Source organism: Portunus trituberculatus, chromosome 50, assembly GCF_017591435.1.
Source record: "Portunus trituberculatus isolate SZX2019 chromosome 50, ASM1759143v1, whole genome shotgun sequence".
Classification (NCBI taxonomy): Eukaryota; Metazoa; Arthropoda; class Malacostraca; order Decapoda; family Portunidae; genus Portunus; species Portunus trituberculatus.
In genome coordinates this window covers 1,051,265-1,063,728 of record NC_059304.1, presented here as the reverse complement: position 1 = coordinate 1,063,728, position 12,464 = coordinate 1,051,265, and the positions used below count along the sequence as shown (strand labels likewise).

General features: G+C 38.5%; 1 protein-coding gene across 5 annotated transcripts in view; it reads left to right on the top strand.

The window, feature by feature from the left end:
* Positions 1-12,464, top strand: part of LOC123500176 (UHRF1-binding protein 1-like) — a 95,711-nt gene that overhangs the window by 54,321 nt on the left and 28,926 nt on the right. For 3 of the 5 annotated variants that reach the window (XM_045248892.1, XM_045248890.1, XM_045248895.1), the window contains exons 10-12: positions 9,135-9,324; positions 9,907-9,939; positions 11,213-11,305. In XM_045248892.1, the coding sequence (XP_045104827.1) occupies positions 9,135-9,324; positions 9,907-9,939; positions 11,213-11,305 (316 nt within the window). The remainder of the gene's footprint in view (positions 1-9,134; positions 9,325-9,906; positions 9,940-11,212; positions 11,306-12,464) is intronic. The other 2 variants (XM_045248893.1, XM_045248891.1) reach the window with 1 other exon arrangement.

The following is a 12,464-nucleotide window of genomic DNA, read 5'->3' as shown; positions in this document are numbered from 1 at the left end:
TTCATAACATGGCTCTTGTTTATATTAAATTCCATCTGCCACTCTTTACTCCACTCATATATTTTATCAAGATCTTCCTGTAACTTGTTACAATCTTCCACATTCTTTACTCTCCTCATAATTTTAGTGTCGTCCACAAACATATTCATGTAACTGTCTATTCCTACTGGCATATCATTAACGTAAATAAAAAACATGATGGGACCAAGCACTGACCCTTGTGGAACTCCACTGGTTACCTTCTTCCACTCTGACTTCTTCCTTTCACCACTGTTCTCATTTCTCTTCCCACTAAGTAATTTTCCATCCATTTTGCTAGTTTATCACTTACTCCTCCAATCTTCTTTAGTTTCCACATCAGTCTATTGTGTGGCACTTTATCAAAGGCCTTTCTCAAGTCCAGGTAGATAGCATCCACCCATCCCTCTCTATGTTGTAGTATGTCAGTCACTCTTGAATAAAAACATAATAAATTGGATACACGATCTTCCTTTTCTGAAACCAAACTGTCTTTCACTCAGAATGTTTTCACTTTCTAGATACTCACTCCACTTAGCTTTAATTACTTCTTCACATACCTTGCACAATATACTAGTCAACGATACTGGTCTATAATTTAACGGTTCCATTCTACTACCATTCTTATATATAGGCACAATGTCAGCTCTTTTCCACTCTTTTGGGACTATTCCTGTTCGTATGGAGGTTTCCACAATATCAAATATGGGGTTCAACAATTGATCCTTACATTCTTTAGCAACCTCCCAGATATGCCATCAGGCCCCATTGATTTATTAATATCCAGTTACTTATAATTTTCCTTATATCTTCTTTAGTAACCATGATGTCGTGCATTTGCTTTATTTCTGTAGGCCTTTCTCCTGTAAAATGCTCCTCCTTTGTAAACACTTTGCAAAAGTTGTTGTTCAAAATTTCAGCTATATCTCTAGCATCCTCATATACTTCTTCCCATTTTTACCTTTTCTATTGCCTCCCTTTTATTTAGTTTTCCATTTATGAATTTGTAAAACATTTTGGGTCACTATCACAGTTTTCCACCACTCTCTGTTCATATTCCTTTGTGCTGTTCTCCTTACTTCAACATATCTATTCCTTGCTGTTTTGTAGACTTCTCTTGATAATACATCACTGTTTTCTTAAGTTTCTTCCATGCCTTTTCTTTTTTTTTTTTGCTTCTTCACAATTTCTATTAAACCACTGTTTATTATTTAAAGTCCTCTTTCTGTGATATGGCACAAACTTTTCACAGCAGAGTTATATAAATCCATAAATTTATCATATTTCAATTGCATATCCACTTCCTGGTATACAGACCAGTCAATTTCATTAAAGAACTCTCTTATATGGTTATAATTTGCCCTGACATAATTTAATTTTTCCTCCTTGTACTCCACAATCTTTTCCATGCTTAATTCCGTATCCAGCTCAAAGCTTAGGACATCATGGTCGCTTTTCCCCAAGGGACATTCATGTTCAATTTCCTCTTTTAGAGATGCCCTGGTAAATACCAAATCCAACCTTGCTGCAACATCCTGTCCCTGCACCTTGTTGGTGATCTCACCCACTGTGTCATCAAGTTATTTGTTGCTACCTTTAACAATTCCTCTGCCCACTCACCACCATTCACCACTTGTAGTCTTCCCACACTATTTCTTACAATTAAAGTCCCCTACTATCATCACTCTATCCTTTCTGGTGAGTTCCTTTTCATTCTGTCTAGAGTATTTCTCATCACCATTTGATACTGTTCATATTCCAAGCACTGGTTCTGGGTGGTATGTATACTGTTATAATATTAATGTCCCTCTTACCGTCTGTTATAAGCATACTTATCACTTCCTCATTTCCCTTACTAAAGTTCACCTCCTTCACTATCAGATCTTTTTAGTAAAAACCATTATACCACCACCTCCTTTATTCTTTCTATCATTTCTCCATACTTTGTAGTGTTTTACATCAAATCAATCTAGCTTTATTTCGGGCCTTAACTTTGTTTCCACCACACACATTATGTCCGGTTCACTGTTTCTTAGGTAATCCATACATTCTAGCCTTTTGACAGAAATCTATCTATATTCGTGTATGTCACTTGAATTCCATTCCTGATCTCTTTCTTCCATGTTTCAGTCTGTGTACTATCTATTCTGTCTGTTTTATCCACCACTTCTTCAGTCTCCCATTTCTCATCCTCCAAAAAAACTTGGTCTTTTCCTCCTTGGTTCTTTCCTCATTCTTCTCTCTCACTTCAGTTACAAGCTCTCTCATTTTCATTCTTTCCTCCTGTGTCATATTTCTTCTTATGTAAATTGTTTTGGTTTCCTCATAGTCTTTTTAAGTTTCCAGGCCCTCCTCAGCAAGGCCTCGGCTGCCACCTGAGACTTTAATTTCAATTTTAATGGTCTCCTCTTGCCTTCTTCATAAGCTCCTAGTCTCACACTTTCCTCTACCTCAGCATATAGGCATTTGTCCTCCTCGGAGATCTTATTCAATAAAAACTTTATCCTGTCATTTTCCTTATCCCTCCTATCTTGCCAATTCCTGTTAGTTTCCTCTCTCAAACCTGTTATGATCATGCATTTTTTCTTTTCAGCAATATCTCTCACCACATACTCATTTTCCTTTAAAGCCTTAACCATTTCACTCTGTGTAATCACTTTATTTTCTTCTTCTTGCTTTTTCATTATCTCTTTGAAGGACTTCTTTACTTCTTCATTTTCATGTTTTACTTCCTTCATTTTAGCATAAATTAGGTTGAAGCACTCCTTCCCTAAGTCACCTTCGAATATTTTCTTTTCCATTTAAGTAGTTTAGCCTTCACTTCGTCACATTGTTTCCTTAGATGCTGATTTTCTTTTTCCATTTCCACTTTCTCTTTCAGTAATTCCTTGTTCTCCCTCATTAGCATGTAGATTTCTTTTTTTGTAGATATCATTCTCCGCTATAACTCTATCTAACTTTTCTTCTATAGATCTAATATTGACAAACTTACTCTCTAAGGCCTGAATTCTTGAATCCATGTCCAATTTGTTTAATCCACTTGGAGTGGTCACAAATCACTCGAAATCTCTCCCGCTTCTAGGGGTGGACGTCATTTTACCGCCAGCTGTTTCAGCCAAAACAAAACATTGCCGACACTCTCCGGTTAGGGACTATTTTCCATTTTCATTTGAAAATGGCCTATTTTTTGCACTTTTTCAGAGCAGGACACTGACAGGACACTAATTACACCCTATAGAGATACCCGGGGCCTGCAAACACTATAGGCAATTGCTTCTTTTCCCTCGTCCTCAGTTGAAGACGAGCTATCTTCAGGACTTCCTCACTCAGCGGTGGCGCGGCTGTGTGTGTGTGTGTGTGTGTGTATTTACCTATTTGTATTTACCTATTTGTGTATTACAGAGCCTGAGCTAAGCTCTCTGTGTCCTGTCTCCTTGTCCATTCCTGTCATATCTCTCTTTCATCTGATTGACACACACCACGTCAATGACATCACTGCTCAGTTTATTCCACTTATCAATGCTACGATGCGGGAAACTATATTTTCACACGTCATTTAGACAGATGTCTTTTATTAGCTTTTTTCCATGTCCTCGGAGATGATTACTTGTGGTCACCTTTATCAACTCTCCAATATGTCAATCTTGTTCACCAATTTATACATAGTTATCATGTCTCCTCTTGTTCTTCTCTCTTCTAATGTGGTCAGCCCCAGCTTCCTCAGTCTTTCCTCATAGTCTAACTCCCTGAGTCCTGGTACCATCCTTGTTGCCAGCCTCTGTACCCTTTCTACCTTCTTCACATTTTTCTTCATATGCGGTGACCAGACACAAGCTGCATATTCTAACTGGGGTCTTATTAAGGTGCATAATATCTTCTTCATCATTCCTTCATCTAGGTAGTGGAATGCAAGGCCAATATTTTGAAGCATGTTATATGTTTTCCAAAAAATCTTGTTAATGTGTTTCTCCAGTGACAAAGTGTTTTGCATGATTACTCCTAAGTCTTTTTCCTCATTGGTCTCTTTAATTTTCTCATCACCCAGCCTGTAATCCCAGTTTGGTCTGTATCTACTTTTTCCCATTTCCATAACATGGGTCTTGTCTATATCAAATTCCATCTGCCACTCCTTACTCCACTCATATATTTTATCAAGATCTTCCTGTAACTTGTTACAATCTTCCACATTCCTTACTCTCCTCATAATTTTAGTATCGTCCGCAAACATATTCATGTAACTGTCAATTCCTACTGGCATATCATTAACATAAATCAAAAACATGATGGGACCAAGCACTGACCCTTGTGGAACTCCACTGGTTACCTTCTTCCACTCGGACTTCCTTCCTCTCACCACTGTTCTCATTTCTCTTCCCACTAAGTAATTTTCCATCCATTTTGCTAGTTTATCATTTACTCCTCCAATCTTCTTTAGTTTCCACATCAGTCTATTGTGTGGTACTTTATCAAAGGCCTTTCTCAAGTCCAGGTAGATAGCATCCACCCATCCCTCTCTATGTTGTAGTATGTCAGTCACTCTTGAATAAAAACATAATAAATTGGATACGCACGATCTTGCTTTTCTGAAACCAAACTGTCTTTCACTCAGAATGTTTTCACCTTCTAGATACTCACTCCACTTAGCTTTAATTACTTCTTCACATACCTTGCACAATATACTAGTTAACGATACTGGTCTATAATCTAGTGGTTCTATCCTACTACCATTCTTATATATAGGCACAATGTCAGCTCTTTTCCACTCTTTCGGGACTAATCCTGTTCGCATGGAGGTTTCCACAATATCAAATACGGGGTTCAACAATTGATCCTTACATTCATTTAGCAACCTCCCAGATATGCCATCAGGCCCCATTGATTTATTAATATCCAGATTGCTTATAATTTTCCTTACATCTTCCTTAGTAACCATGATGCTTTATTTCCATAGGCCTTCCTCCCATAAAATGCTCCTCCTTTGTAAACACTGCAAAAGTTGTCGTTCAAAATTTCAGCTATATCTCCAGCATCCTCATATACTTCTTCCCCAATTTTTACCTTTTCTATTGCCTTCCTTATATTTAGTTTTCCATTTATGAATTTGTAAAACATTTTTGGGTCACTATCACAGTTTTCCACCACCCTCTGTTCATATTCCTTCTGTGCTATTCTCCTTACTTCAACATATCTATTCCTTGCTGTTTTGTAAACTTCTCTTGATAATACATCACTGTTTTTCTTAAGTTTCTTCCATGCCTTTTCTTTGTTCTTTTTTGCTTCTTCACAATTTCTATTAAACCACTGTTTATTATTTAAAGTCCTCTTTCTGTAATATGGCACAAAGTTTTCACAGCAGAGTTATACAAATCCATAAATTTATCGTATTTCAATTGCATATCCCTTTCCTGGTATACCACAGACCAGTCAATTTCATTAAAGAACTCCCTTATATGGTTATAATTTGCCCTAATATAATTTAATTTTTCCTCCCTGCGTTCCACAATCTTATTCGTGCTTAATTCCGTATCCAGCTCAAAGCTTAGGACATCATGATCGCTTCTCCCAAGGGACATTTATGTTCAATTTCCTCTTTAGAGATGCCCTGGTAAATACCAAATCCAACCTTGCTGCAACATCTTGTCCCCTGCACCTTGTTGGTGATCTCACCCACTGTGTCATCAAGTTATTTGTTGCTACCTTTAACAATTCCTCTGCCCACTCACCACCGTTCACCACTTCGTAGTCTTCCCACACTATTTCTTTACAATTAAAGTCTCCGACTATCATCACTCTATCCTTTCTGATGAGTTCTTGCTTCATTCTGTCTAGAGTATTTTTCATCACCATTTGGTACTGTTCATATTCCCAAGCACTGGTTCTGGGTGGTATGTATACTGTTATAATATTAATGTCCCTCTTGCCATCTGTTATAAGCATACTTATCACTTCCTCATTTCTCTTACTATAGTTCACCTCCTTCACTATCAGATCTTCCTTAGTAAGAACCATTATACCACCACCTCCTTTATTTTTCTATCATTTCTCCATACTTTGTAGTGTTTTACAACAAACCAGTCTAGCTTTATTTCGGGCCTTAACTTTGTTTCCACTACACACATTATGTCCGGTTCGTTATTTCTTAGGTAATCCATACATTCTAGCCTCTTAGACAGAAATCCATCTATATTCATGTAAGTCACTTGTATTCCATTCCTAGTCTCTTTCTTCCATGTAATGTCTATTCCATCTGTTTTATCCACCACTTCTTTAGCCTCCCATTTCTCATCCTCCTAAAAAATTTGGTCTTTTCCTCCTCTGTTCTTTCGTCATTCCTCTCTTTCACTTCAGTTACAAGCTCTTTCATTTTCATTCGCTCATCCTGTGACATATTTCTTCTTATGTAAATTGTTTTGGTTTCCTCAGAGTCCTTAAGTTTCCAAGCCCTCCTCAACAAGGCCTCAGCTGCCACCTGAGACTTTAATTTCAATTTTAACGGTCTATTCTTGCCTTCCTCAAAAGCTCCCAATCTCACACTTTCTTCTACCTCAGCATATAGGTCCTCTTCCTCCACAGAGATCTTATTCAGTAAAGACTTAATCCTGTCATTTTCCTTATTCCTCCTATCCTGCCAGTTTCTGTTAGCTTCCTCTCTCAATCCTGTTATGATCACACATTTTTCTTTTCAGCAATATCTCTCACCACATACTCATTTTCCTTTAGTGCCTTTACCATTTCACTCTGCGTAATCACTTTATTTTCCTCTTCCTGCTTTTTCACTATCTCCCTAAAGGACCTTTGTACCTCCTGATGTTCATGGTTCACTTCTTTCATCCTGGCATCAATTAGATTAAGGCATTCCTCTTTCCTCAAGTCCCCTTTGGATATTTTCATCTCCATTTTTAGGAGTTTAGCCTTCATCTCTTCACATTGTTTCCTTAGTTGTTGGTTTTCCTTCTTCATCTCTACTTTTTCCTTCAATAGCTCTTTATTCGCTATTGTTAACAAATAGATCTCTTTTTGAACGAATCATTTTCGGCTGTAACTCTATCCACTTTTTCTTCTATGGACAAAATATTTAGGAACTTACTTTCCAGTGCCTGGATTCTTGCATCCATATCTAATTTCTCCAGTCCTCTTGGAGTAGTTATAAAACCTTCAAAATCCTTGGGTTGTCTAGTAGCCGCCATGTTTGTTATCGTCAGCTGATTACGGCCAAAACAATCACCGCCCACACTCTCCTCTCAGGGACCACTCTCCATATCCCTCACTTTCAACACTATGCGACAGTAGGACATCAACAGGACACTAACTCAGAGGTACCGGGCCCTGTAACACCATAGGTATTTTCACTTCTTCCCGTCCACAGCTGGAGACGAGCCTTCCTCTCTCAGTAACGGAGAGAGAGTGTGTGTGTGTGTGTGTGTGTGTGTGTGTGTGTGTGTGTGTGTGTGTGTGTGTGTGTGTAGTAAGTGCATGTAGTTTTGTGTGAAGGAGGAGAGTTGTCTTTGAGGACTGGCTTTGACTGCCCCCCCTGAGTTGTGAGACACAAAGGAAAATAATGTTCAGCGAGATTAAAACTAGCTTTAATGGAAAGTTCACAGCATCCCTTACCATTTAGCAAGTTCAGGACAAAATTTATGTCTTTTTAGGGACTTTCTGCCAAATCTTCCTTGAATTACTGTAACTATCTTCTAGTACAAAAATTTGATTATGCAGTAAAACCTCGCTTGACGAACGTCTCTAGAGACGAACAATTCGGGAGATGACCAAACATTTTGGCAATATATCGACCCAGGGGACGAACGATATTTTGGGGGACGAATGTGGCCGGCGAGCCGTTTGTGTGATAGCCAACCCGGCTATCACACAACAACCAAACAAAACATAAGCACAAAAGAAAATAGAAACAGGAACATACGAAAAATATTATATAACATAATCTCCGTGCCACCACGATTTTCTCCTGTTTTTCCTGGGCATGGTGATGTCACCGGTGCGCTTTACTGTAGCTTCCTCGGCGTTATCCTCGCTGCTCTGGTGGCTCTCAGCGTTGCTGTCATCATCATCCTGGCCATGTCCAGGTACTGCAGATTGTGGCACATTCATCACAGCTGTTTCCTTGCTCACCTGGCAAGGAACACCGCCCTACTGCCCGCTCCTCTCACACTGAGCATCACCTCGGAGGATCAAAGGAACTTCCTGGCCACGTACCTTTAACTTCCCTTCTTGGAAGTCCAAACTTGCTCCCACACGCGTGAGGAAGTCAATCCCCAGCAGGCAAGGGTCTTCCAAGGGCAGAGACGAAGACTGGCAATCTTTCCATGTTTCCCACGCCAATGTTCACTATAACGGGGCCCCACATAGCGGCACTGATTTGTGACGCTACACAGCTGTTGTGTAGCTCTGGCACAGTGCGCACATCCAAAGTCCTCTCTCATGACTGTCTTCTCGGATCTTGTCTGTCTTCCTTCCCATCCTCCTCTCCTCCATTCCATCATGCCATCAACGTCCAGTCTCTCAAGTAAATAACCTTTTCTTTTTTATTCATTTTATTATCATTTTGATAGCATTTAGGTAAGTAAAACAATTTAGGCTTTCTATAATTATTTCATTCATGTCATGCATACATTAAAAATCTATTTTGAATGGGTTTTATGGACAAAAGTATGATTTTTTTTTTGGTCTGGAATGGATTAATGGTATTTTAATACATTCTTATGGGAAAAATTGATTCAGGGGACGAACAAATCAGGTGACAAACAGGATTTAGGAACGAATTATGGTCGTGAGCTGAGGTTTTACTGTACTTTTTTTGGTTATTTTCATATTGTCATTCCTTGCACTTGGCTGAAATAATACAGTCTGCTCATTAGAACTGCCTTGTTGTTAAAAACATCTGCTTTTTATTAATTTCTTGTCATTGTATTGCACATTCATGTCACTAAGATATCTTAATGTAAGTATGGCAGTTTTGATAGCTAATGTTTTACCTTCATAAATAATTGCATTTCTGTCCTGTCCCATGTGTCAGAGGTGGAGTACCTTACTTTAATACATACTAAAGGTTTCCCAGAATGAGTGTGGAATATAATATGTGGGCTCTTGTGTCCCTCCAGAGCTCGAGCAGCCGAACAGCAGCGACACCTCCTGGTGATGGAGCTGCCCAGGTTAGTCCTCTGAAGGGAGTGGTGGCTACTCAACTGAAGAAGTTGATGTCTTCTTGCTGTGTTCTGCGAGTCAATGATTTCTGCGTGTACAGAGTCTCCACCTCCAAGCGAAAGCAGACACCAAAGGAATTTGTTTCAGGTAAGTTAAACTACTTGCATTATGTTTTACTTTTGCTTTTTCTTACCTTTCTTAAACCTTTGTGCTAAATGAAAGGCAGCTTGTAATAATGAATATGCTTGCACAGTTGAGTAAATGGAGTAGGCTAGGCTTTTATGTTATAATGTTATTTTCGGCATGGATAAAATGTATCCCTGATAGAAATAAATTCCTTATTGCAAATTCTTAATATGTTGATGTACATTGATGATTATTTGCATAATTCAGCATTGTTTTGCTAACTGTTCCTTTACTGTAACAGGTTTGCATTTTTTGTACCCTGTGATTTCTGTTGTGTCTTTCACGTTTTTTGGGGATAGGTACTCTGAAGCAACACACAAAACTGACTAAGTCATGTCAGTAAGAGGATCTGTAGACAGAGTACTTTGGGCTTCTACTGAAAGAAGTATTTTTTGGGATAGGGGAAGGGTGGGAGTAAACTTGATTTTAAGGAAATAGCATTGCCAGCAGCATTCTAGTCTTTTGATGGTTCCTACACTGCCTGTGTCTCTTTGTCTCTGTGTTTTCTAACTTAAAAATCTCTTGCTTCCCAACTGCGTGAAGCCGGACACTACAAAAAACAACGGAAGAAGACAGGTGATCCCATTTACTTGTAGCTTCATGCCCGTTGCCCAAATACCTCTTCCTCTCTCTTCCATAGTAATAGACTCTTCCTCCCTTGCATCTGCTTTCTGCTCTTAAAGATGGCTTCTTAAATGTAATTATTGTGCATGTTCAGTTATGGGTATTATGGTGCTGGTGCTGGTTCTCCTCAAAATTTTCTCATAGAAGCATGAAATTTCACACACTGCCTACCTTGCCATCATTTATGTAGCTGTGAGTGGTGAGCAGTCAAGCCAGAATTACTCAAGTATTTTTTTCCCTGTAGATTGAAATTGTTGATCACTTCACCTTGTATTGTATTGAATGTCAGGTTAGCCTTTCCTTGGAAACATGAGTATACATTTGATAATATCTAAGCAGTTTCTTTCTTCATTTTATGTATAGAAGTTGTAGTATCAGTGTCTTTGAGTCTATATCAGTAATATTGTTATATGTAGATAACTATAGATTTAGTTTGATTCTTGATGATGTTAGGTGTTAAGCATGTGCAATGTGCAGAACAGAACATGGACCATTAAACATAGAACATTATGTATCATGTATGATTAGGGTTAGTCATTAATTTGTTTACAGATTGAATTTCTTACAGATGGTACATATTTGTAATTTAATATTTCCATTTCATGTAACAAGAGAGATGTAGTTAACATCATAATGCTTGTTTGAAGACAATTTTGAGTGCGATTCATTATGCAATAGTTGTGTCATTGCACATGAAATCTTATTTCTTGAGTAGCCTATAATTATATAGCCAGGACAGCTTCAAACATCTTTAGATGCTGTGCAAGTACTATGTTGTAAACAATGGTGTCACTAAGAAAGGTGAACATTGTATCTTTTATCTGGTAACATGCTTTGGGATCAATGGAGTTTGGGAGGTGGAAGAGTCACATGGTGATTGAAAGCCACTGTTGGCTACAACAGGGGCGCATTGACACTTAGAGACATTGGATGCCTGTTGGTTCTCATGTGTTCTTTGGTGGTGGGCAGTATCAGAATTGAATCTCATGACTAACACCAACATTACAGTTCTTACAATTTCTTTAATAGCAAATATAAAATATGGATATAAATAATAGAGAAAGATCTTCAAGAACAGTTGGAGAATTAAGTGCCAAAGAATATTGTGGTAGCCATGATAAATAATGTCTCACACATCACACTTTCAGAAGCTTTTGAGTTATTTGAAAGTGTTTATCATTACCTTTGAAGAAAGTATTGAGAAAAAATCTATATCACTTTGCAGGAGATAAAGGCAAGTTCAAGCTACCCACACAGGTGGCCAGCCTACACCTGGAGTTTACTGTCTACTATTTCCCAGCAGCTACAGATTTTCCAGGTTTGTATCTTTTTGTGAGCAGGTGGTCAAGAGGCAGCACTGAGAACCCTAACAGGAATTTGTCCATAGGACAGTTTGACTTGTTAAAGCAGGGGTCGGGTAACTTTTTTGGGTGTTACCCCAATAGAATTTGTAGTAAAATGAATTTACCCCCACACTTGGGGGTAAACTCATTTTACCCTCAAAAGCGGTCTCACTGAGGGTTAAAAACAGTTTCAATACTGATTCAATACTGATGAAGCAGTTTCAATACTGATATTTCTCCGTTTTCATAGTTTTAAAGATCGTGGGATCCTCGATGCATTCTTTTCTCCAACTTTCATATCAGTTTCCCTCACTTGGCACATCCACATCCGTAGCGGACTGGAGAAATTAGATATGGATGCAAGAATCCAGGCACTGGAAAGACTTTGAAGGTTCCTGCAAGAAAGGCACTGGAAAGTAAGTTCCTAAACATTTTGTCCATAGAAGAAAAACTGGATAGAGTTCTAGCCGAGAATGATTCGTTCAAAAAAGAGATCTATTTGTTAATGTTAGCGAATAAAGAGCTATTGAAGGAAAAAGTAGAGATGGAGAAAGAAAACCAACAACTAAGGAAACAATGTGAAGAGATGAAGGCTAAACTCATGGAAATGGAGATGAAAATATCCGAAGGGGACTTGAGGAAGGAGGAATGCCTTAATCTAATTGATACCAGGATGAAAGAAGTGAACCATGAACATCAGGAGGTACAAAGGTCGTTTAGGGAGATAGTAAAAAGCAGGAAGAGGAAAATAAAGGGATTACGCAGAGGAAAATGGTAAGGGCACTAAAGGAAAATGAGTATGTGGTGAGAGATATTGCTGAAAAGAAAAAAATGTGTGATCATAATAGGATTGAGAGAAGAAACTAACAGGAACTGGCAGGACAGGAGGGATAAGGAAAATGACAGGATTAAGTCTTTACTGAACAAGATCTCTGTGGAAGAAGAGGACCTATATGCTGAGGTAGAAGAAAGTGTGAGATTGGGAGCTTTTGAGGAAGGCAAGAATAGACCATTAAAATTGAAATTAAAGTCTCAGGTGGCAGCGGAGGCCTTGTTGAGGAGGGCTTGGAAACTTAAGGACTCTGAGGAAACCAAAACAATTTACATAAGAAGAAATATGTCACAGGATGAGCG